Source organism: Podarcis liolepis, assembly GCF_965112155.1.
Source record: "Podarcis liolepis genome assembly, chromosome: 2".
NCBI lineage: Eukaryota > Metazoa > Chordata > Lepidosauria > Squamata > Lacertidae > Podarcis > Podarcis liolepis.
The window spans coordinates 87930075-87957169 of NC_139555.1; the positions used below are offsets into that span (position 1 = coordinate 87930075).

General features: G+C 43.9%; 1 protein-coding gene across 1 annotated transcript in view; it reads right to left on the reverse strand.

Annotated features, from left to right (window-relative positions):
• The window catches only part of GRIP2 (glutamate receptor interacting protein 2), a 379568-nt gene extending 354833 nt beyond the window's left edge, over window positions 1-24735 (reverse strand). The window contains exon 1 of the mRNA XM_083491282.1: window positions 24053-24735. Coding sequence (XP_083347408.1) covers window positions 24053-24107 — 55 coding nt within the window. The 5' untranslated portion in view covers window positions 24108-24735. The remainder of the gene's footprint in view (window positions 1-24052) is intronic.
• Window positions 24736-27095: the final 2360 nt, after the last annotated feature.

Here is a 27095-nt window from a genome sequence, read left to right on the forward strand (position 1 = left end):
CTCCATCTGGTGTTGTGCATCAGTTCACAGGACAAAAACCTAAAATAAGAGGGTTGACCCTATCGAGCTATAGAAAGGAGTCTGGCTGGTCCAAGCAGAGAGGCCATAGAAATATTGGTCAAAGTTGAGATACATGTGGGGTTCTGTGCTATTTTATGCAGGTTTTCTGTGCTATTTTATGCAGGTTGAAGACTAACATTCACTTTTATCAGTTTTTCTCATTTTGTGGGCTGCTTTAATCTAAATGGTCCAGGAAGAGAAACAGTATTTATAAGGTTGCCACTATGTATGCATAAAGTGATGGATTCCTATCCTGAATAAAGGATAAAGATCTCCACTTACCTAAGTGCCTTAAAGAGACAGGTGCAGCCGCAGATGTCCCAGCCATCTCTTTCATTCCATGAAAATGCTATACTGTGAATGTAAAGTAAGATCTACATCTGTGGCAAAACGAGCTAGCAGAAATCTGAGGCTCATGGAGCACAACTTCAGACTGCAGGTGGGGTGGTTCTATTTTGCCTGGTTCTCAGATTTGATTTGATTTTTAAGCTCCCTGCAAGTAGAAAACTAGCATACAAAGGAAAATTCTAATCTCTCACAGCTATGCTTGTTTTCCAACTTGCGGCTTTGTGGTTTTTTGTTGGCTTTTTACTTTTCTTTTCATTTTAATGTGAACAAGCAATGAAACTTTACCACCTAAGGGTTCTACCAACTCCTCTTCACTGAGTCATAGATTTGTAGCATTGGATGGGCCCAAACGGTCATCTAGTCCAACCAGTGGCGTAGCGTGGGTTCTCAGCACCCGGGGCAAGGCAAGTAATTTGCACTCCCTAACCTGTGGATTTGCGCCCCCTAACCCGTGGATTTGCGCCTCCTAACCCTAACCCCCAGATGTTGCGCCCGGTGCGGCTGGCCCCCCCTGCACCCCCCACGCTATGCCACTGAGTCCAACTCTCTGCAATGCAGGAATCACAGCTGGAGAATGCCTGACAGATGGCCACCCAGCCTCTGCTTAAAAACCTTCAATGAAGGATAGTCCACCACCTTTCGAGGGAGTCCATTCCACTACTGAATAGCTCTTACTTTCAGAAATTCCTTCATAATCTTGGAACCACATTGGCTACCCCTGGCCTAAAATGACTTGTATAGCTCTCCAGGGTTTCATAATACAGAGGGCATGTTCAGCCCTAGCTATAGGTGCTGGGGAATGAACTGGGGATATTCTGCATGGAAAACAGATGCTCTACCATTGAGCAATGGCATTGCCTGAATGAAATGTGACATGAAACCTCCATCTATCCCATTCTTCTGCTCCTCTTTAGCATCCGTTCACACTTTCTAAGTCCATAAGGTTGAAGGAGGTCTCTGTTGTTGTTGTTGTTGTTGTCATTATCAACATCAGCACTGAGAATTTCACGCAAGTAGGAAGAGGCTGTAGCCAAAAGCTGACAGTCAGCACATTTGCACTGAGCATTTCTGCCTGCGATGGAAAAAGTAGTAATCATATCTGTAACTTGGTGCTTGCAACTGCCAAACTGGACTGGGATGTTACTTTCCTAGCCTCCTGAAACTGTGGCTCAGTAAAGGGCAACAATTAATTAAAGGAATGAAAAAGTCAGGGGACATGCAGCAGGTGTGACGTTACCACTTATTGCCGTACTCCAGGCCAAGACATATGCTCAGTACATTTTAAAAAAGAACACCTCCATCTGTTATCTCAAAAGAATGGGCATGGTCAATTCAGCAGCATAATCAGCTAGTCCATCTGACCACTATTGATTTACCTGTTTACCACAGCTGCATCCCACCTTTTCCCTAAGGAGCACAGGGTAGTATATGTGGAAATTTATCCTAACAGTTCATCCCCGTTTGGCAAGAGAGATTGTTACTTGCCCTGTGAACTCCATTCCACATCCACTGGTTGACATCCAACACTTTTATCCACTGACTATCCAGGCTCAACAATACATCTGAGAAGTGAGGAGAAAAACATTCCACTACAGCTCAGGGGTGAAGCACATGTTTACATGCAGAAGGTCCCAAGTTCACTCACGGTAAAAGATTTCAAATAGCAGGCAACATGGCAGGCCTCTGCCTGAGAGCTCAAAGAGCAGCTGCAAGCCAATATACACAACAGAAACAAAAAGCTCTCCTCTGCAGACTCAGGCGAGTCAGTGTTGTCTACAATGACTGACAGCTCTCCAGGGTTTCAGACAGGAGACATATCCAGTCTGGGATTGAACTTTGAACCTACTACATGCCAAGCTGATGCTGTAGCATTGAGCTAAGGCCCTTCCCCAAATACTGAGCTAGATGAACTCGACTGTGTGTAAGACAGCTGTCCATCTCTTAGCTGTACAGGAGCTGGCACAGATTTTGCCATGCTTCCCATGGACAAATAAAACAACTACCTATCATTTTATTTCTTTACATAAATGCAGTAAGCAAATAGATGATATGACTACATTTTTGTTTTTTGTTTAAATCAAACTGTGAGAGTTATTCTGTTTGATGGTTTTGAGAAAGATTTTAGACAGCCATGCTGTCACTAAGCCAACCCTCCTCCCTGCGTCTTGCTTGCCAGCCTATTCACCACCTTTCCTCCTGCCCCTAATGGGTTGGCATCACAACTGCTAGCTCAGGCTGTGCAGATCAATATGCAGAACTGGTGCTGATCAATTTTTAAAGGGGATAACACTTCTTTTCCCTGCTTCAGTAAACAGCTTCACACATGCTATTTGCATTTGCTGCCAAAAATCTAACAGAACCATTGAGAATACCCTAATCAATTTTTATTTCTAATTAAACTGATGCTTGCAGCATATTGGAGTAAAATATGCACAGAAGGTATAACAGGACCTCTGGAAACAGAGAGGAGAGGGAAGGTTTAAGGAGTGTTGTCAGGCCAATAAATCCAGGCCAGCTGATTTCCTCAAACATATACACTCATTCATTTTCTCTCTACACAACCACACTCCACACAACATGGTGGCATAAATGCCCTACAACAAGACTGAGGAATGGAATGGAAGGAATGACCAAATGCAAAATATTAGAATTTGTTTACTTGGATCTGTATGCCCCATAATAAATTTAATGAAATCAGGGAAAGTTTTAATGTTTTTGCATTGCTTGTATTGACCTTCCTACAACAATGTCAAAGAGTGTCTGAGCTTCACAACAGCCCTGTGAGGCTGACTAAACTGAGAGATAGCTCAGTAAGCTTCACAAAGATGGCCATGCATGCACATTTACTCAGAAGTAAGCCCCACTGTGAACCGAGGGAAACCTTTGGGAAAAGCTTTCCAACTGCAAATACAGACTCAGAGAGTACATAGAGAGGTATTCTTGAAGGTGAGATAGGAATCAGAATAATTATGAATGTAATTAAGGGTGCAATCCTATGCCCACTTATCTGGGACTAAGTCCCACTGAAGTCAGTGGGATTTATTTCCGAGCAGGCATAACAATAAGCAGCAGCATCTCTTTGAGAATTAGGAGCCAGTTGTGGATTTCAAACTATAGCACAGCAGAAGTGCAGGGAAGGTTGTATCAGCCATAGGCCTAACACATCTGCTTACACTTTTGTACTTGCCATGAATTTAATACACAGTGAAGCAATAGCAGGGCAACAGGTGGTGCCCACCTGGCCTTGCTATAGGCATGGCTTGCCTTTACACACTGCATGTGACATCTAACTGGTTCACAGGCAAAGAGGGTCCAATGCATGAAGCCTTAATGATGCATAGCCCAGCGGAAGCTGATCCTTTAGGGCAAATGGGGCACTATCCCACCAACCTCCGTTTGCCCTCGGCCAGTCCCCACCCGTCTGCCTTCTTACTTGCAGGGGTGGCACTACCTGCCAGCTTCCTCCCCCTGAGTCTCAGTGTTGCCTTTACGTAACTCAACATGGAAAAGGATGGGGACAAAACAAGAATTAATTATCTTTGCCTATCATTGGCACAGGCTCTACCTCCTGTCCATCTCCCTGCACTCTGCCCCACCAGGGCCAATGGGCATCAGCCACCATTGGCATGACCATTACCACTGAAAATCTGGAAATAACAATTTCATACATTAGGTCCATGCACAGTGAACTCAATGTGCAAGCTAGGTTTGATTTTCAACCACCACCAAAAAACAACAACACCCTGATTCTTCAAAATAGGAAACATTCTGACTGTCCAAGCTTTTTGTGATATTCTGTGAGAATACATTCATACACATTCATACACACACACACACACACACACACACACACACGTAGGAAGAACAGTGAAGCCAAAGACAAAATCTATTAGATCTTTAAACTTCATTATGGGAGAGAGAAACTGATGCAGGTAATCAAAACACAAAGGAGGATATTGCCCAAGTTTGAAAAAGGTGCTTGAACAGTAATTGTTTGTATTCGAGTGGAATGTACAACTAGTTCAAGGTGGCCCAACTTTTCATACCAAGAGTATTTTGACATGGAACCTGCAGGCTGCACACTGCCTTGTTGCACGGGGAGGGGGAGCCCAAAATTTGATGACCCCCCACCCCCCACTCTTGTGCTGCCTTCCCAAAGGCAGGTAAAGCGAGGTGTTGGGCTTTGGGAATTAGGTGCGAGGCTCTGGCAGGGTCCTATAGCCTTCCCAACTCCTTCCCAAAGATGGGAAAGAGTTAACTAGGCTTTGGGAAGGAAGTGAGAGGACTCTAGGACCCTGTAAGAGCCCTCATGCCTCCTTCACAAAGCCCAAAACCTCATTTAACTGGCTTTGGTAAGGCAGTGCGAAGGCTGGGAGGGGGGTTCAGATGTTGCCGAGGGCCACCAAAAACACTACAAGGGCCTTGCATTGGATCACCCTGTTCTAGTTGGTCAGCATCCTTGGTCAGAAGCATGAAATCAAAAAGCTTGCAATGCATTCTGCTTAGATGGTGGCAGAAATAATTAGTATTATTTTGCTAGCACCTGGACATCTTTTTCTTTCTGGAAGTAAAGAAAATTTTAAGAGGATTTGTTGTAGAAAATTAAAGCATCTGATATCAATATCTGAATCTTAGCACAGAGAAGTGCACAGCATGCCTACAATCTCAATAGATACTAACATGGCAGCAAGTACGGTATTAAAAAAGGAGGCTTCTAGTAATTTATAATCTCACTTGTATTTCTAGAGGGCGAGCCAATATTTAAAAAATAACTAAAGCCAAGCAGCTCCACTTTCAGGACTTCATAAAAGCCCTGAATTATAACAATTGTAAATATTTTGAAAACATATATTACAGACCCAAAATGGGATGTTTAGGTCTCCATTTCACTTGGAACAGAAGCTGTAAATTAGAGATGCATACTTCAGAAGACTACCTGCTTGCTGGGCTTCATTTTATGTACCTAGAATAAATAACAGTGTAGACAGGAAATGGGCAGAACTGTTTACTTATTTCAGTAGAAAATGGATGCCACAGAATAGATCTATTGGGATAAAATGTATTATTTCCTAACTGGAATTTGTAAAGCGAACACTCTCATGCTGTTATCCAGCAGAGAGTTGTAGAAGTGCCAGAATATTTCTGTAACATTCTTTCAGAAAGTAAATTCACTTCATTATAGCTTCCTAAGCCCTGAAAGTCCAGTCAATACTTTGCTTCAGCTAGCAGAAGGAATGGGTTTGTAAAAAAATGGGAAACAGCGAAAAATATCAGACATTTGTAACCACAAACAGGGCGGGGGGAGACAGGCCATATTCACACCATACATTTAAAGCACTATGATACCACTATGGTTTCCCCAAATAATCCTGGGACCTATAATTTTTAAAGGGTGCTGAGAGTTGTTAAGGAGGCCCCTATTCCTCTCATAGAGCTACAATTTCCAAAGCTCCCTGGGAAGAGGGATTCATTGTCAAACTATTCTGAGATCTGCAGCTCTGTGGGGGGAAATAGGGGCCTCCTAACAATTCTTAGGGATGTGGGTGGTGCTGTGGGTTAAACCACAGAGCCTAGGACTTGCTGATCAGAAGGTCGGTGGTTCGAATCCCTGCAACGAGGTGAGCTCCCGTTGCTCGGTCCCTGCTTCTGCCCACCTAGCAGTTCGAAAGCACCTCAAAGTGCAAGTAGATAAATAGGTACCACTCCAGCAGGAAGGTAAACGGTGTTTCTGTGCACTGCTGGCCACATGACCCGGAAGCTGTACGCCGGCTCCCTCAGCCAATAAAGCAAGATGAGCGCTGCAACCCCAGAGTCGTCCACGACTGGACCTAATGGTCAGGGGTCCCTTTACCTTTAACAACTCTTAGCACCCTTAACAAACCAGAGTTCCCAGTATTATTGGGGAGAAAACCATAATTACTTAAAATTGTGTTTTAGATGTTTGGTGTTAATGCAGCTAGAAAGAAATATGCATGTTTAGAATCTCACATGAAGGAGATGATTGACTGAAGATGCAGAAAATCTATGGGGGAGATTTTTCAAAAGAAACAAATAGTGTGGAAGTGACAGACTCTCGTGTTTGGGTTTGTTTTGCCTTTGAAAAATTTACCCATTCCAAAGTATTCTGAGGCATCCAACATCCAGGCCTGAATATTTTCCCTGGAGCAAACCAAACAAAGAATGTGCACTATATTTGGGGAAGTTTTTCTCCCTCCCTCTAGAACTCATATCCAATGAAACTGAATGTTGGATGATTCAAGAAATCAGAAAGGACAGTCAAAGGCAGGTCTTTCAGGACCCTGGACAGAGCCCCATGAACAGAAGACATTTTCAGATAAGAATTCAGATTCTCAGTTGAGCCCTTCTGTTTCTGGGCCTCGTCCCCTTCAGCCTTTGCCCCTTGCACATTCCCCCCCCCCACACACACATCTTAAATTCAGTTCTCCACATTTCTGCACTGATATATATCTCTCTCTGTGTGTGTGTGTGATAATGAAAATATGTGAGCATTTTAGTGTGAATTTCTTCTCAAACACACATATACATTTTTGCAAGGAATTTCCCCTCATATAATGCATTTTTGTATGTTATTTTAACTGATCTAAGCATTTTAAAGAAAATGTCCCCCTAGTATATGCATTTTTGCATATTTTGTACATGCATTTTGTTTCATTGAAGAACTCACTGCAAAATTCCAAGAATTGTGTACTTTGAAATGATAGTCGTGGTCCACATACTGGCTCTGCTGCGGGCAGCAAAGCTCTTGGGCCAGACCTGAAAAGCCACCAGATTTAAAGAGGACAGAGAAAGGAGAGAAAGGGATGCTGTTTCACCTGGAGCAGGAAACATGCTTTCGGCAGCCTTCTTCAGCGGAAGAGGATTCTACTGCAATGTGCATACGACTGGCCACAGCTGCTCTCTCAGCAATGATGCTGATGGCAGTTAGCATCTGAGATGGCAGATGGGATGGCTAAACAAAACACAACAAAGCCACAAAACAAAACCAACCCAACTTCCTTCCCTGTTCAAGGCTCAATTCCTCTTTTCCTTTAATTATTTAAAAACCACTAAAAGCCTATCATTCACTGATGTTTTGTTAACGTCTGCCTTTCAACCCTGCAGCACATGGTCTCTGGCAAATGCCACACACTCAATAAAGAAGTGAAGCAATTGGCTGCCCATGTAAAACAATCAGGGCGAGGAAAGCATCTGGAGTTTGTAGCCACCAGGGAAGACCGAAGAGGCGCAAACACAAGAAGCCAACAAGAGAAGGGCCATTTGTTGGCTGTCAAGATCTGTAGCAGAAGTGAGGGAGAGACTCTCTGGTTACATTCCGATTTCTGCATTGTAAATTATTTGGCATCCCCTTCTGCTCTTGGCTCTCCACAATTTCCTCCATAAATCTGGGGATGTTCAAAAATGACATGCAATCAGCAGCATCTAGGCCAGTTAAAAAACCAAACTATTAACAGACTGTCAGAAACTGTCTTTATAAATGCTGACTATTTCTGGCAGGAATTAATGGAGAGAGAAAAAACAAATGAAATAAAATTGGATCATCATTGTGCCACTCCAACCCCCCCCCCCCCCAACACAAATAACATTAGCAATACAGGTTGCATGTACATGAAGCAAGTTGGCAAGCAAGCAGTTCATTGCAGTAGCAAAGTGTGTTTCACAAAATTTCAGGAGGGTGCTTAGGGTGCTTAAGGTGTGGGACTAGGAGGCCACAATTCAAATCTTCACACAGCCATGAAGCTCAGTGGGTGACCTGGAACCAGTCACACTCTTTCAACCTAAACTTCCTCACAGGGTTGCTGTAATGATAAAATAACAAGGAGAAGAACCCTTTATGCCACCCTGAAATATCCAAAGGAAAAATAGAATATAACCCTAATAATAAATAACTGTATTGCTATTAAAATTATAACTAAAAACTAATGTAATAACTTTAATATGATTTTTAATATTTATTTAGCATGAAGCTCACCTAAGGCTCATTTTGAACATGTATAATGACAGAGCGTACAGAAAACTTAATCGCTGATCATAACATTGTGATGGCCGGGTTCTTTGAAAAATTAATCTCAAGACAGTCCTCTGCACAATAGTTTTTGAATGATGTGAAAGTCAGTAAGCATGAATGGAAAGGAGACTCATACTCATCTCACAATAAGAAATCACACCAAGGCTTATGGTTTGTGGCTGCATGGTACCATGGTCTTTGTGTTCCATGCAGGAAACAAGAAGCAGCAGAAGATCCTGCACAATAAGAGATGGCAACTGCAAGAGTGTCACAAATGCTTCAAATCACTCTGAACAGAAGAATTAAACCAACTCCAAGAAGATGAAGTGAACCCTTCTTGATAATCGATACATTGGCACAGATGCCAATGCAGTCTCGGATCAATCTGGGGCATACTTCGGAGTGCTGTGTCTTTGAGAGTTTTTCCCCTAAATATTTTTCACCCTTCTGGGAACTTTGGCGCTCATGCAAGCAACCTGCAGTTCCCAGCCTCCAAAGCACCAAGGCAAGATGCTGCTTCAGCACTGCAATGATATGTGATGTCTGCATTCAGACACAGAGCTCGAGGCTCAAGAGTCTACAACACTAGTATTTGACAGGGCCATAATCTTGCTACCTTTGCTAAAAGCAGGCTGAAACAAGGCTTCTATATTTTTTCCAACAAAGAAAAGCTGAAAAACCTAAACTTTTTAAAAAAAAAAAAAAATCTTCATTCATTTTCCAGCCACTGCTACTTATTTCTGCATTACAAGGCTGAAATGACAGTTGTCTTTCATCCTGATTCAGTGGGGAAAGCTTTCACAATTATTCATTTCTATTTGTTGGGACAAATATTAGCTCTGCGTTATGCTTCCTTCTAGGACCTGCTTTTAATAAATGCTACTCGAAAGGAAACAAACACTCAGGCCTCGAGGCTGTTTCTTACAACCGTTCTAAAAAATGTGTTGGAAGGAAACATGGATTGACTTTTTCAGTGAATTTGCATGCACAAGCCTAGTACTGAATGATTCAGTGTGCCCAGTTTTTGACACACCAAAGCATGGACCGATGCAGCTTTCAAAGATGATCCAAACACAGAGATGTGAATGAAACTTGTTTTTCCTTAAATGAGCTTTCATTGGGGGGCTAAGCAAATTATCCACACAACACTTTGAGAGTATGAATGAGTAAAGCAGACTTAGTTTCTGCCAGTTATCAATTCTCACACATTTTGATAAGCATTTAGGATGGACATATATGTAAACTAAGAAGATATACTGAGTTTGAGTTGGTTGCAAATCATTTTGCTGCAGAAAGATCCCATGAACCCCTTTATGAAGAGGTTTTGTAAGGAAAATGGAAACAGTAAGAATGGCTGATTGAACCCCAGGGCTCCGCTGGATTGCTATGCATTGAGAGAACTCTGCTGTATTCCACAGAATAACAAATGGGATCTGCAACAAAATGTTGCATTGTTGAATGTTCCTGTTCAGGATTCCAACCAGCCAGCCATGCTCTCTTCATAGAAGCTAAAGACTACCCTTTAACAAGCCAGGCAGCTTCTTTATGAAGGTAGAGCCTGCTATGCTCCTTGTTAGCCTACATAGGACTTCTAATGTCTCTAGCTCCCTGTACAGACAGAATGTCTTTAGCTGCTATAATAGAATCCCCTGGAGCTGTTCAAGGTCCTGAATGCTCTCTGATTGACTTTGCTTGCATCTCTCAAGCATGACGTAAATGAGCACCAGTGTTCACTGAGCATCCCTTCACAACTTCTACTAACTTACACTAAACTGGAATATGGTCATATTGTTCTCCAGCTTTGCAGCTGCATAAATATATGATGCTCCGCAAATCAAAGAACCGATCAGCGATATGAAAACCAAGAAACTGGGCTAAAATACAATGTCTAAATGTACCTCTCAAGTTTTGATTCTCCAAAAGATCTGCATGCTGTTAGATGGATTTGTAGCTGGTTGACAGACAGAACCCAAAGAGTGCTCATTAATGGTTCCACATCATCCTGGAAAAAAGTAACAAGTGGGGTACCACAGGCTTCTGTTCTGGGCCCATTGTTGTTCAATGTCTTTATAAATGACTTGGATGAATAAACTGGGGACTAGATGACCCTCAGGGTCTCTTCCAACTCGAACATTCTATGGTTCTATTAACAATATGACTCCTGCCAGGGTGAGAGATTTGTGAGAGAAATTGTTTTGCAAGCCTTTGGAAAGCAGTGTGTGTCTTCACAATATCACCTTTGCCCTCTGCTAGCCAGAAGGCAGCTATTCACTTGGCAAGGTCAGCAACATCTCTCACTTAATGCATCAACTTAATCGCTGCCTGATCCAAAGGGGGGGGAGTCCTTTGAACTTTGCAGGGTGCACTGTGGCCCCCTTCTGCTTACATCCCATGCAGTCAGAATGCAGAGTACCTGGAGCTAAATGTGTCAGAGCAGAGTGTGTTTGACTGAATGAATTCCCCAGTGGAAGGCAATGTTTTAAACACTGTCATTGGAATCAGTGAATTTTGCTTGAGCTGAAGACAGCTCTGGCTACAGATCCAAAGCTGGTAATTACAGGCTGCCAAAAACATCTAATGTTAATGAAAGAAAAAGTCAAGCAAAATGGGAATCATCATAAAACCTACAATTTTGAGGATGTGGCATTTATCCCATTTCAGCACCGTCACCTTCAGAAGAAGGAGGATATATAGGAGACTGGAGGGGAGAGGAATGGTGCTGAGGGTGGGAAGGATATGGCTCTTGAATTCTAAAAAGAAAGTTTCATTGCTCTTCCTTCTCATAAAATGTGTCCAGAAAAGCATTAAAAAAAATTGAACAAAAAATGCACTCTTCTTTCTTTCTTTCTTTCTTTCTTTCTTTCTTTCTTTCTTTCTTTTTACTGTAGCTTGTAATTCAATGAAATCAATCACTATTGAGGAAGAAACTCATCACTCTCTATAAGGATTAGAGCATTAGGCTGCAAAATGCAGCCCTTCGGAGTATTTTGCATCACAACCCTCGGGCAAGACTGTAGCAAATTCTCATCTCTCACATAGCAGCATAAATCTGGAGTAACATTTCTCCCTTCAGTTATTTCTGCTGCCTTAACTTAGAGGCCACTATAATACTGGCTATTTTGGAAATGACTTGGGGGCTACTTCACACGGGAGTCTGTGAATAATGCAGGTGCAGGTCATACGCTGCAGGAAGTCTCAGTGTAAATGTAGCAGCCTGAAGGACCACCTTCTGCAGCCAGTCATCCAGGTAGGATCAGAACCAGTGCAAAGCAACACTGCCCACCCTCAAGCTGGATAAGCACTCCAGAAGAGCAGCATGGACAATGGCACCGGCAGCCACTGAAACACCAGGGAAGACACACTCCTCCTGTCTCTCTTCCATCATTCAGGACAAATGAGGCAGTTTCTGTGCCAAACCTAGGCCTAAACCCCAACAAAAGAGCCTGGGCGTGGCTCACAACCACATGCTCAAGAACCTTGCCCAAGAAGGACAACTGACCATTACTTAAGATTTTCCAGCTCTGTTAAGTGTGCCTTAAGGAGTGGCCTTACCAATCCCTCCTTTAGGCAGGCAGGCAGGCAGTGAACACCACCACTCCTGGCCCATCTGTGTGTAACATTAAACAACAGCAACCCTGTATTTCCGAACAAAAGGTGCTGTGCCAGCTACTGTATACTGGATGCCCCAAGGTAATGAGTGCCAAAGGTAAAACACTGAATAACTGCTGCTATTAATCAGAAAATTCCTTAACTGCAGGGAGATTGAAGAAAGGCGAGATAAATTCTTTGCACTGTGCCTTCACCATGGAAGGTGTTGGAGAGTTGCCCATATCTGAGCTATTGTTTTCGGAGGGTGGGGGTGGGATCTGAGGACCTATGTCAAGCTGTGGTGGCAAAGGATAAAGATGAGAGCTAATTGACAATTTACAAATTAACACATCACCAGGGCCAGATGGCATTCACCCAAGAGTTTTTAGAGTTCTCAGATGTGAAAGAACTAAACTTTAAAAAAACAAAAGAAAAATGCTCATACTAGAAGACTGGAAGCCAGATAATGACCTTTTTTAAAAAGGGAGAGAGAAAGAATGCATGCCAAGGAGAATCTGGGAAATTACACATCTGCCAACCTGATGTCTGTCCAAGGTAATTTCAAAGACAGTGTTATTAAAGGTAAAGTTGTTAAGTGCATAGAAGAATAAGCCATGCTCGTGATAAACCAGCATGGCTTATGCCAAGAAACATTTGCAAGCCTATAAATAGGTCTGTCTAGAAGACATCAGAGCAATCTTTCCCAACATCTGGTGCCTCAATGTTGTTTGACTGCTGCTCCCATCATCCCTGACCACTGGCCATGCTGGCTGAAGATGACAGGGGCTGAAATCAGACAAGATCTGGGTATGCAAGTTTGGGAAAGACTGCATTATAGATTTGGACATCCAAAAAACTTGTGACAACACTCCCCAGCAAAGCAAGCTTGATAAGACAGGGCTGTCTGCTTTCCCCACCTCTATTGTATCACTAGCTATTTTCAGACGACGTAATGAAATAGCAGGCATAAAGATGAAAGACTCTCAATGGAAAATAAGCCTTTATGTGGATGACAATATTCTTTATTTAACTAATCCAGTCAGTTCCAGAAAAGCTCTTTAACGATGCATAAAGATCTACAGAAAAATTTCAGGCTATACATTGAACTGGAACAAAATAGAAGTGATGGCTTTTAATTAGAAAAGGGACAATTTAGCTCAAGATAGCATTGTAGCTCACCCACCTCGAACAGCCAGTGTGACTTACAAAATATCCCTCAGAGTCCTTCTAGATTAGACCATTTCACAGGGGAGAAGTTTATCAGTGGCTATTATCAATGAGAGTGAAATAAACCTCCATGTTCAGTAGCAGTGTATCTCTGAATACAGGGTGCTTAGGGCATACAACAGAGAAGGGTTTTGGCATTCATGCCCTGCTTCATGGGGCTGACCATATGCCCACAACTGAAAATGCAGATGGGCCCTTGGTCTGATCCAGAACATGACTTTCAACTAGATTTTAATGAAAGCTGTGCTTTGGGAAATTGCTTGCCATCAATGAGCATGACCCACGTTTAGATTTCTTCCCTCTGAAATCAATAGGACCTGAGGGTGCTTAGCTTTGACTATGACTGAATCATAGAATCATAGAATAATAGAATCATAGAGTTGGAAGAGACCACAAGGGCCATCGAGTCCAACCCCCTGCCAAGCAGGAAACACCATCAGAGCACTCCTGACATATGGTTGTCAAGCCTCTGCTTAAAGACCTCCAAAGTAGGAGACTCCACCACACTCCTTGGCAGCAAATTCCACTGCCGAACAGCTCTTACTGTCAGGAAGTTCTTCCTAATGTTTAGGTGGAATCTTCTTTCTTGTAGTTTGGATCCATTGCTCCGTGTCCGCTTCTCTGGAGCAGCAGAAAACAACCTTTCTCCCTCCTCTATGTGACATCCTTTTATATATTTGAACATGGCTATCATATCACCCCTTAACCTCCTCTTCTCCAGGCTAAACATGCCCAGCTCCCTTAACCGTTCCTCATAAGGCATCGTTTCCAGGCCTTTGACCATTTTGGTTGCCCTCCTCTGGACACGTTCCAGTTTGTCAGTGTCCTTCTTGAATTGTGGTGCCCAGAACTGGACACAGTACTCCAGGTGAGGTCTGACCAGAGCAGAATACAGTGGCACTATTACTTCCCTTGATCTAGATGCTATACTCCTATTGATGCAGCCCAGAATTGCATTGGCTTTTTTAGCTGCCGCGTCACACTGTTGGCTCATGTCAAGTTTGTGGTCAACCAAGACTCCTAGATCCTTTTCACATGTACTGCTCTCAAGCCAGGTGTCACCCATCTTGTATTTGTGCCTCTCATTTTTTTTGCCCAAGTGCAATACTTTACATTTCTCCCTGTTAAAATTCATCTTGTTTGTTTTGGCCCAGTTCTCTAATCTGTCAAGGTCGTTTTGAAGTGTGATCCTGTCCTCTGGGGTGTTAGCCACCCCTCCCAGTTTGGTGTCATCTGCAAATTTGATCAGGATGCCCTTGAGTCCATCATCCAAGTCGTTGATAAAGATGTTGAATAAGACCGGGCCCAAGACAGAACCCTGTGGCACCCCACTAGTCACTCTTCTCCAGGATGAAGAGGAACCATTGATGAGCACTCTTTGGGTTCGGTCAGTCAGCCAGTTACAAATCCACTGAGTCGTAGCATAGTCAAGACCGCATTTTACCAGTTTCTTTACAAGAATATCATGGGGCACCTTGTCAAATGCCTTGCTGAAATCAAGGTAGGCTACATCCACTGCGTTCCCTTCATCTACCAGGCTTGTAATTCTGTCAAAAAACGAGATCAGGTTAGTCTGACATGACTTATTTTTCAGAAATCCATGCTGACTATTGGTGATCACAGCATTCCTTTCTAGGTGCGCACAGACTGTTTGCTTAATGATCTGCTCCAGAATCTTCCCTGGTATTGATGTCAGACTGACTGGGCGGTAATTATTTGGGTCCTCTCTTTTCCCCTTTTTGAAAATAGGGACAACATTTGCCCTCCTCCAGTCTGCCGGGACTTCGCCTGTTCTCCAGGAATTCTCAAAGATGACTGCCAGTGGTTCTGAGATCACATCTGCCAGTTCTTTTAATACTCTTGGATGCAGTTCATCTGGCCCTGGAGACTTGAATACATCTAAACTGGCCAAGTATTCTTGTACTATCTCCTTAGTTATTCTGGGCTGTGTTTCCTTTGCTGAATCATTTGCTCCAAATTCTTCAGGTCGGGCATTGTTTTCCTTATCGGAGAAGACTGAGGCAAAGAAGGCATTGAGGAGTTCAGCCCTTTCTGTGTCCCCTGTTTGCATTTCACCATCTTCTCCTCTGAGTGACCCCACTGTTTCTTTGTTCTTCCTTTTGCTACGAACATACCCATAGAAGCCTTTTTTGTTGCTTTTAACCTCTCTAGCAAGCTTGAGTTCATTCTGTGCTTTAGCTCTTCTGACTTTGTGTCTACATGTGCTGGCTATTTGTTTGAATTCCTCTTTGGTGGTTTCCCCCCTTTTCCATTTTTTGTACACATCCTTTTTTAATCTTAACTCAGTTAAAAGTTCTTTAGATAGCCACCCTGGCTTCTTTAGGCACCTTCCATGTTTCTGTCTCATTGGTATTGCCTGAAGTTGTGCTTTTACTATCTCCCTCTTAACAAACTCCCAGCCATCATGAACTCCCTTTCCTTTTAGTATTACTGTCCATGGGATCTCACCCAGCACTTCCCTAAGTTGTCCAAAGTACCGGTAGATCTTGGCCAAGCATCTCTTTGAGGAAGTCAGGCTCCACACTGAGTTTCCTTCTGGGAAGTCTAGAAACTGACTTCACCAACAGTTCAGCCCCCACTTTGAGAAATTCTGACAAAATTGTTATCTATGTGTTATGTAATCAAGATAAACTGTTGCCTTCATTACATGTCCTCCAAGTATGCCACTATGTTGAGATATGGTGCAATTTATTTTAATCAGTTAATTAATTGGTTGGTTGGTTAAAAGCAAGCCAGGTCATTATTGGCTAACGGTAAAGTAGTACTTTATAACATCCACTTGAGACTTCAGGGTAATGGATAAAAGGATCTCATTAAAGTTCATGAATAAACTAGCAATCTAATCAACCAAACCAGTTAAGACAAAAATTTCTAGGATTTAAGTTAGCATTTGGCCCTAGTGGTTAAATGTGACTGCCATAGCTCAGATCTAAGTTTTCCACAATAGCTGGTGCATGAGTATGCCTTTAATGGGCACGTGGCTTATTAACATCCCTGATTTGATCCTGCAAATATTTGCTCATCTGTTTAACTACAATGGAGCATATCCCTTTTAAAATATACTGCCACATTTTTAATAGTTTAAATTTCTACATGCTGATTTACATATTGCATCCATTACTCATGTGCATTGCCCTTTCCTGAGCTACACACATCTATGGGCAAACATAATGTATAATGTATGGCCCAGGTAATCACATATATATGAGAGGTGTCATCTCGCAAACTGGTCATTCCCACCCAAGTTTCCTGTGTGTGCAACTGGCACATTAGGATCCACCCACTTCCATTTTTTTCAACCATCACATTCATTGCCATTCCATTTCTTGCCATCCTCCCCAGCAGGCTCAGCTTGACGAAAAATATTATGGGTGTTAATTTTTTCCATTCCCACCCAGAATCACTCCTCTGTTCTCTACCACTTAATGTAGAGAATTAAAGAGCAGTTTGCCTCTTCTTTTTTGGACAATCGTGATTTTACAGGATTGTGCAAAGTCCATCTTAAGCCTCTTCCCAACTTTTTTTCAAGCCTCTCTAGGAGTCCCCTGAAGTATTGAGGAGGTTTGTGGGGGAGCGGGGAAAGCAAGAGGGCTTCGTGCTCCATGGAGATGTTTTCCTTTCCCCACTGCATCTCCCCACGCTATATCCAGGCACAATGCTTTTTTCCCATCTCAGGAGATTTGTGGAGAAGCTTGGGGGGGGGGGACAGTGAGAAGAACCCCAGGACTCAAATGATTCCCCTCCTGCCTCCCGGCAACAAAGTCCCTGGGTGCTTTATACTGAAGCTGGATGTGAGTAGGAAAAGATTAGGAGAGAGGAATTATCCCAATTTGCAGAAAGACTGACACACACATGCCTATCTCCATCCAGAGCATTAAGCAGCCCAAAACATTTGTTTCTATTACTGCAAGTTTTCCACAAATCTTCTTGTTAGGAGTGTGGCAATAGAGGCTACCCACTGAAATGCCATAACACATCAAACCACCCAAGGAGCTTCTTCATTGGGAATGACAGACTGCAGGTGTATTACGGGCTATTTTTATTTAGCTGGTTTACTGCAGAGAGGGAAAATCCCGATTTTATGAAGAAAAAGTACAGATCGGCATTTTGATAAAGACAAGGCCATGTGGACACTGTGGAAAATCTCCAAGTATAAGCAGCACCAAGTACACAATAAACTGAAATGTGAAAGCACCCTTTTTATTATTTAACAACATTTATACACCTCTGTAAAAGAAGTTTACAAAAAAGGGGGGTCAACATCAACAGAAAATGCCCACTTTGTTTTCCTGCAAGTGCATGCACCAGGAAAAAGCCAGGACTTTGAATATGAACAACAAATACATGTTAGAAATTGGCTCCACATTTTTAGAGAGAGGAATTAGCAGGAAAGCAGCTCAGTTCAGTGAACCAAAGATACAGGGTTATATACAATGCTGTGTGAGTGACATTCCATCTGCACAATGGAATCTCCCCTTCCTCTCTGCTTCCTGCATGCCGCCCCCATCTGCTCTGGTGGGTCCCCAACCCTCTGGAGCAGATTTTGAAGGTGCATGGGGAAAGAGGAGGTAGAATAGGAGGGGCAGGAGGGGAAGTCTGTTGTGCAAGCAGAATTTAAACTTTGGATACAATACAACCCATGGGTTGTTGTTTTTTGCTCATGCAATTTTATCTACCTTTGCTCCAGCACCTTCAACACAAGCATCTTATCAAATGCCTTTTGAAAAAGTATTGCATTTTTAAAAAGTGAAATCAATGCCAGCATTAAGTCATTGTTCTTCTCTCACAGACAACATATTAAACAAGTAGTAAGGGGGAAATGATTGAAATTATGCCCACAAGTAAGGGTGTAATTAAAGAAATTATGTCTGTAATCAATTTTTTTAAAAAAACCAAAACAAAACAACTGAACTGCAGATGAAAAGCAGTTCAATATTAGAACCATACATGGGATATAAGTGAGAACCTTTTCAAAAAAACAATCCATCATCAACTTAATTTCTTCTTAAATACTGCCCCCCTCCCAGTTTGGTTGCTTAAGGTAGGCCATGCATTACACAGTGAAAAGCTGGGTTATTGGTATAGCTTATTAAAGACGGAGCCACATTCTTTCATCTTACAAATCAAAACAATATCAGGGATTCACTTGCTCAGACCTACCAATAGGAACCTCTGCCCACAACCTTAACAGTCAGCCTAATGACACAGCCAATAAAATTCCATTGTACACTCCTACAGCTGTTTCCTAGGTAACCACCACAGAACCATATAAACTGGATAGACACAGCGGAAAGAAAGGAACAATGCAGCAGCAACCTAATCCTACAATATCTCTGCTTTTAAAGAACAGCTTTCACTTGGTACAATTCCACCGCCCGCCCACCCCCCTTCCCAAGCTGATTCATGCAGAGAAAGTTATTCACAAAGTTGAGGGATCTGTGCTCCCCCTAACGCTTTTATTTGTTCAGCATCATCACAGGAGGAGTTAGGGAAGGGCTGTGCCATTGCTGAGTATCACACAGTATCTCTGAGGTGAAGTGAATGCAGAGAAGTCCACTCATGTGATTGCAGTGGCTGAGAGAACCTGGAAGAAGCCCAATTCACTGGCAGGCAGGCAGGCATGAGGACATTGGATGGGAGCTGCCCTGAGGCTATGCTGCTCAGCAGAAACTGTTGGCTGGTTGACATGGAATCTTTTGCCCTGACAGGCTGACACCTGGATGATTTTCCTGCAGATGACTATACATGAAAACATGACATCAAAATGTTTCATGCGTGCCACTTGTTGAGAGCCACCACAGCCTAGCAGCCAACAGACAGGAAGCTGCCTTATACCAAGTCAGACGATGGGTCCATCTAGCTCATGACTGTTGACACTGGCTGGCAGCAAATCCCCAAGGTTTCAGGAAGAAATCAATCCTCATCCTACTTGGAGATGCCAGAGACTGAACCTGGAACCTTCAGCATGTAAGGCTTAACCCCTGAACTACACCCCTTCCTCCAGTCCGCTGCTCAACTCTTACCTCTCCTCTCAAAACAAAATTGCTTCACTGTGCATTTCAATTATGCCTTGTAAGGCTATCCTAACCGCCCCCAAAGTGGTTTAGATAGGGAATAACAGGAACCACGGCATGGGCTTAGGGGTACAGAGAAGAAGCTGTGTTACTACTTAACCATTGACTGAATGGTTGTTGTGCCTCACAACAATGGCCTTGTAAATGTATGTGAGCACTTTAGTTTTTTCTATAACAGAGTGCTTGGCGTGCTCTGGTCCATGGGGTCATGAAGAGTTGGACACAACTAAATAACTAAACAACAACAATAACAAAGTGAGCACCAAATTGGGCACCCTTTCGAAAATTACAGTTTATTTATCAAAGGAATTCGGTGTGATAAAGTAATAGGAAATTCCACCACCCTATCATCCCATGGATATGGAATGCTATGTATGAACTTACCCCATGATGACCTACAAGCATGGAGTCTACAACCCCAGCACCCCCACCCATCACTGACATAAAAGCAACTTAACCTGCAAAAACATAAACACAAATACATTATACTATAAATGAAATGGGGGACAAATAAATTTATATGAAACATTAATGTTTTTATCATTCAAAACAGTCCCTCCCAAGAATAGTGGAAAGATTTAGCAGCACACTCAGTCCATAAATTGCCTGGGAGAAATGTAAGGTTTTACTTGATGCCCAAGAACCACCTTCTGGAGTCAGACAGGCAATCAGGAGTGGAATCACTGCAATGCAGTACCCCCAATACAGATAGCAGCTCCAGAAGGATACCATGGTATATTTTGATGGTATCAAAAGCCAATGAGAGATCAAGGAGGATCAAAAGGATCACACACACCCCCAGGTCTCTCCCACCACAGGGCAACCAAAGCAGCTTCTGTGCCAAAATCAGGCCTGAATCCAAAATGAAATGGATCTAGAAAATCTGTCTCTTCCAATAGTACCTGGATCTGGCTGGCAACCACCCTCTCAAGGATCTTTCCCAGAAAGGGGCAGCATCTTTGTGATGTGCCAAAATGAAGAGCGACTATATACTAAATGTTATTGATCACAAGACTCTCCAGTAACCAAGATGGTGTGCTTCCTAAGTAGACTGAGGTTTCCAAAACACTTACTTCAGAAACTAGAAACTGTGGTTCATATAATATAATATCACATAACATATAAAATAATATAACATACACCACTAATGCTGCAACCCTAAACACAATTACTAGGTGAGAAGGCTGCACTAAATACAGGAAGACTTACTTTTTAGCAAAGACACTTAGGTTAGGCTGCAAGGCTGCAATCCTATTTACCTGGGAGTAAGTATCACTGAACTAAGTGGGACTTCCTTTTGAGTGAGTAAGTATGCACAGTATTGTGATGTATTGATGACTTTGCATCTGCAAAATTGGTGTTTCCCCTGTTTTCACTAGGGTGACACCTTCAAGCATCCCACCAGAAATTGGCACATTTAACTCCTTTAAACACATGCCACTGACACACGAATGCTCTGCAGACAGAAATAAGCCCAGTAAGCCACCTTCACTTATAGCATAATGTACACTTTCTCTTCACCAAAAAGTTTTTGGGTGTTTTTTTTAGTCTAATGGCTTCAAGTCATGGATAACTGAACCAGGAATGCCATCTTTTTCCTCCATCACACAGTGACAACAGGCAGAGACAGGTAACATACTCAGCAGCAAAGAAAATTGGAAACAGTCATTAAGAAGACTGTATTTAGAGCTGGGCTTTCAAAAGAAATATCTGAACAAAGCTATGTTGCAAGTTTGTGATGCCATTATATCAGGACAAGATGCAGAAAGTTTTTTTCTGAAGCCTAGCTGAACAATGTACTCTCCGTGCAATACTGATGGGCTATCTCTTGTTTTCCCAGTGGAAAGGCACTGTCTCAGTCTGTAATATAAAAACATTATTGCTTAGTGCTTTTTTGTGAAGAAGAAAGAAGGATGTAATTTCAAAAGATGAGAGGGAATCCCTTCTCCTGAGATTCAGCACATAATTCATATTGGCTTCTAACTTTAGGTAATCATTATGGAGGCCCCAAATCTAGGAATCTCTTATGCAAGAAATTCTTCCAATTTTCATACACAGCTACAGCATTGGAAATGACCATATAATTGGTTAGGCTTATTTCTCTGGAGAGCACTCTTTGGAAACGACAATGTTATCAGGAGAAATAAAAAGAACAGTGTAGAAACTGCCTTGTTTTTGCCATTCTGTAATTCATTTAATTCTGGTTGCATGACAGTAGCCACTATAGAACCACAAGATCAAAATTTCAATATCAGGAAGCAGTGCAAGAGCTTGTTCTATCAAGTATAACAATGCAATGTTCCCAATATGCCAATCACGTCCTCTGAGCCTGCGAAGTTCTGGAATCAATGGACAGCAAGTCAAAATAAGCAACATCTGCCAGCTCTTTACCAGATGCCAGATAATCTGCTCCCCTACTCCTCCAATTCAATTTCCTAACAGCTAAAGAAAAGGTCTACAGCCCATTTTAGATCCTTTAATAATTGTGTCATTATTTATTTGGCTTCTGGGCACATCCTGTGCAAACTGGAGTAGCAATCACAATACATGGCCAACCAATAGCCCAACTACTTGCTGTTCATCGATGGACAAACAGATTAAATTAAAAGGAAGCTGCTTTGCTGGGAAAGTCATGGAGGAAAACCTTAAACAAAAACACAAGAACAGAGCACTACTGCCACACTTGAGTTCAGGAAATGGTTCAAAACTGCCAATGTCTGTATACAACTTGAAGTCACTGGACTTGCTGCCCAACTCACAGTGGAAGATGGCACATAGGTTGCATCTTGGCGAGAGAAACAAGTTGAACACAGCTAAAATACCGATGTGAAATAGGATACTTTCAAACAAAAGCATTTCAGCAGCATTTATCTCTCTCAAAAGTATTCAATTCCCGTGTTTAAAATGCAGTGAAGAAGCTGTGGCACCCACTGACACCCTCATCTGAGGCCCTTCTTTGTGTGCCTCCGAGAGGGGTCCAGAGAATGGCAACATGAGAACGGGCCTTTTCTGTGGTTGTTCCCCATTTGTGGCATGCTCTCCCCAGTGAGGCTCACCTGGCACCTTCATTACATATCTTTAGGCACCAGGCAAAAGCATCTCGGCCTCTAGCTGATTAACATTCTATGGCCTTATAAATGTGTTCGTGGGAGGGGGGTTATTGAATTATAGAATTGTAGAGTTGGAAGTGACACTGAGGATCATCTAGTCCAACCCCCTGCAGTGCAGAAATATGCAGATGTCCCATATGGGGATCAAACCTGCAACCTTGGTTTTATCAGCATCACGCTCTAACCAACTGAGCTAGCTAGGCTGATTGTTTTTGTTTTTATTAGTTTGTTTTAGTTTTATTATTTATTTTGTGTCCTCATTTTGTATTTTTATGTTGTGAACTGTCTGTGATCTTCAGATGGAAGGCTGGTATACAAATTTAATAACTAATCATAATGTGTGGCTCAGACATAGGCAGTAACCCAGTGGCTTATGGGGTGGAAACCCACAGGAAAAATGGGACTTCCTGAAACCATTGGTTTATTTACTTATACAAACCTTATCTAATGCATACAGTGTGGAGAGCAGAAAGTTATTTGCCTAATTTGTTGCTAGTTGGAAAGTGTGCAAATGGTTGACTAACCACAATTCTTAATCCCTCTTAGGAGTTACCATGTTTTCAGTGGCAAAGTTGGCACAGAAAAGGATGCATGCCGGAGGAACTCTCAAGTCACATCAAGCATGAGGCAAAGGCAGATAAACTCTCCATCAGACAAACACACATACGCATGATGAAATCCATGTCTATCAGCTGAGACTTTGCTACTTAAGTAAAAAAGGGGGGGCTGGTGATTTCAAGGAATGCAGTTTTTCAGCCTCTTAAGCACATGAAGCGAAACCAGCAAACGTGCAAGATTTCCCATATCCTTCATGTTCCGCCACCTGGTGGGACATTTCCTCAAACTTTTATGAGCTCCGGGTGCAGCACTCATTGAATGTCCCTCCCTTGCAGATCTTGCAAACATCTTCATCCCCTACCTCTGAGATCTAACAGGAGAGCAGGAAATCTCACAGGACCAGCATAAAATCACACACATGAAACTTAGTCTACATCCCCCCCGCCCAAAAAAGACCCCTGCCAGCTGAACAATCAACAATGAAGCTTTTAGCTTTTCCCCCGGTCCTTGCCTCTATTCCTCCACAAACTACACCTCTCCACATGTGCCCCCCACATTTTCTGACAAGAGGGTAAAACCACATCAGGCACTTCAACAATTCTGCTCGCCTAATCCTCTTCCCATCACCGACCAAGAAAGAGCATTCAAAGCTCACGATGCTGCCGATTCTGTTGCAAAGAGGATTCCCTCCACCTCCTCCCCGCCTCCGCCCCCCAGTTTAGAAAGGTGACTTCCATTCCTGATACATAAATCATTTTGAAAGAGCGTTGTACTTTATTTAAAATCATTATGCACACAATAAATGCACAACAATAATAACATAAAGAGCTTCAGCAGGGGGCCTCAGAAGACGGGTTGCATTTCCAAGCATGCCCCCCAACAGGGACAAGAGAAACAGACTTAAAAAAAAAAACCCAATGCGAAGGCAGCTCCCGGGCGCTTTCCCAAGCCAACGGCAAGCGCATGCCCTCCGGCGGTAGCGTTTGCCCCGGAGGGGCTCCTGCAGCCAGCCAGCCAGCCAGCCAGCCAGCGAGCCTTACCGTCATCCTGCATCCTCTGCAGACACAGAGTCAGGTTCTTCCTCCAGCCCGGCATCCCGGCACAGGGTCAACCTGCTCGCGCTTGTGCACAAGCCCCGAAGGTGTTGGCGGCGGCAGGCTTCCCCTCCTGGGTAGAATAAGGCTAAGCGGAGAGTTCCCCACGCCACCCCCGCCCAGCACAGCACGCCGAAAGTGTTGTGGCTCGGAGAGAGGCGAGCGCGGGCAGCGAGCCGCTGGGGGAGCCAGGCTGCCTGCTCGGCCACGCTAGGCATTGATTCGCGCCGCGTGCTCCATCTGGGTTTGGGGCCGGCAGGAAGGAGGGGAGCGGGCGGGGAATCGGCCGAAGAGGCGAGTGCGCGGAAGGGCCCCGTGTATAGATTGAGATACAGAAGGTGCGTGGGACTAGCGGCGCCCCGAAACCTTTCCCGCCTGCCCTGGAGTGACTGAGGTACGTCCACGGCAGCCGCAGCTCTTAATGTGTCGGGACCGTACTATGTGACAAGAGAAGCCAGGGGAGGAGGGGGAGGAGGCGGAGGGAAAGGAGGGGAGTTCGCCTTTCTGTCCAATCTTTCGACGTCCGGGAGGATCCCGCCGCGGGCTTCTGGGTTTCCGCGAGCGCCTGGCCGGCCCAGGTCTCTAGCGCGCGCCTTCCCTTCTTCCCGGCGATGTCTTTCCGGGCGCTCGCGTCTCATTCCCTGCAGGCGCCGCCGGCCGAGGGAGTGCAGGCCGCCGGCTCAGGCTTCAGCCGCGCGCGCCGGCTCTGCTCGCGCTCGGTCGGCATCTTCTCTCGGCGCAGGTGAGCGGGAGGAGAAGGGCTCCTCCGGCGACAGCGAGAAGCACCTGGTTCGCTCGCCGCCTTCCCGCGCTTTCGACCTTTTTTTTTTCGCCTCAGCCGCCGCTCCTCGCACGTGGCGGGAGTCTCTCCGGCGACCCCCGCGGTCCAGAAGGAGGAAGGGAAAGTAGCTGAGGCGAGAGGCGACGCTTGCCCGTCTCGCTAGGCAGCACATGGGAGGCGGGGTGGTGGGGCAGCCACGCGCACTCCTTGCCTCCCAGCTCTGGGCGCCTCACCCGAGCAAGGCTGTCGGAAAGGAGGCCGGCGGCCTCCCCCCACCTCCCGCGCTTTCCCTGCTTGGGTTGAGGGTATGTAGGGTACGCTTCTGCAACGGAGAAGGAAGAGACACGCGGGGGAACGGCGCTAGCCAACACGTCAAAGGGGAGCGCTTGTTAATGGCTGGGCGGCTGCCTGCGTCTCCACTTCCACCCCCCAAGGAGGTGCGAGCGACGCCGGGTCCTCGAAGGGAGCGGAAGGCCGGCTCTTCTACAGCCCACACAGGCGAGCTGCGCGGAGCTCGAGACATGTCTGGCGCGCGCGCGCACACCTCACTTTCCCCGCCAACCGCCCCCGACACACACACACTTCCACTTTCTTTCCCCTTTTTAAACTTATTAAAAATGTTTATGTGCCACTTCTTAGGGAAACCCATCTCAAGGCCCTTTAAAACAAAATCCATTAGAAGCGGTGCTATATTTTTTTTCTAGAAAAAGTGCCAGAACTCACCATAAACCATGCTCTCTTACAGTGGCAATGGCGCCCACCTAAGAGGTGCCGGAACTGAGTTCTGCCTGAGCTGAAAAGAGGTAGAGGTACTACAAAGACAACACAAGAAATCTAGCAGAGTGTAATAGTCCCTACAAAAATAAAAATAAATGTCCAGTAGCACCTTAGAGACAAACTAAGTTTGTTCTGGGTATAAGCTTTCATGTGCATGCACACTTCTTCAGATACCTGAAGAATGCACACGAAAGCTTATACAGTGGTACCTCAGGTTACATACGCTTCAGGTTACAGACTCCACTAACCCAGAAATAGTACCTCGGGTTAAGAACTTTGCTTCAGGATGAGAACAGAAATCATGCTCCGGCGGCGCAGCAGCAGCAGCAGGAGGCCCCATTAGCTTCAGGTGGTGCTTCAGGTTAAGAACAGTTTCAGGTTAAGAACGGACCTCCAGAACAAATTAAGTACTTAACCTGAGGTACCACTGTACCAAGAAGAAGCTTAGTTGATCTCTAAGGTGCTACTGGACAATTTTTTATTTTTTATATATATATTTTGACTGCGTCAGACCAACATGTCTACCTACCTGAATCTAGTCCCTACAAAAATTAACTTTAAAAGTTACGGCAGTTGGCCCACATGGGACTGGGGGGGAAACTGCCAATATCATTATACAAATATATGCTTCCACCACAGTTCTGATTGCCTCACCTCAAAAAAAATACAGTAGAGTTGGAAAAGGTGCAGAAAAGAAATTAAAATGATCAAGTGGGTGGAGGAACTTGCCTATGAAGAAAAGTGCTTTTTAGTTAAAACAAAAGGCAAGTATAAGGGGACATGGCAGAGCTATTTAAAATTATGCACAGTGTGGGGGGGGGGAGAAGTTTTTCTTCCTTACAAAGCTAGAACCTGGGGTTACTCAGTGAAGCTGAATGCTGGAAATCAAGAGTGTTTGTTATAGACTTGTGCTAGAAGTTATTATCACAAGATGTAGTGATGACCACCAACTTGGACTGCATTAAAAAAGGATTTGACAGTTTTAATGGAGAACAAATCAATTAATAGCTACTAACCACAATGGCAAAGTTCTGCCATATGCCAAGGTTCTGCCATATCAGTTGCTAGGAATCACAAGTGGGGAAAGCACTGTTGAACTCAGGTCTTGCTTGTGGGCTTCCCACAGAAATGTGGTTGGCTACTGTGAAAAAATAATGCTTGACTAGATGGACCTTTGGACTGATTCAACAGGGCACTTATAAGTTCATCATCAGCATCAAAATGCCAGCCTCATTTAATCTGGATTTTTTAAACAACAACAACAGAAAATCCAGTAAGTTTAAACACACATACACATCTGTTGGCTGCACATCATGTGCTCCAGCTATGGTCCATCAAGGCCATATGCACATCACAAGATAGCATCTTTGCTTGTTTTGCTCTTCCCTTCATAGAATCATTGAATTGGGAGGGATCCAGAGGGTCATCTAG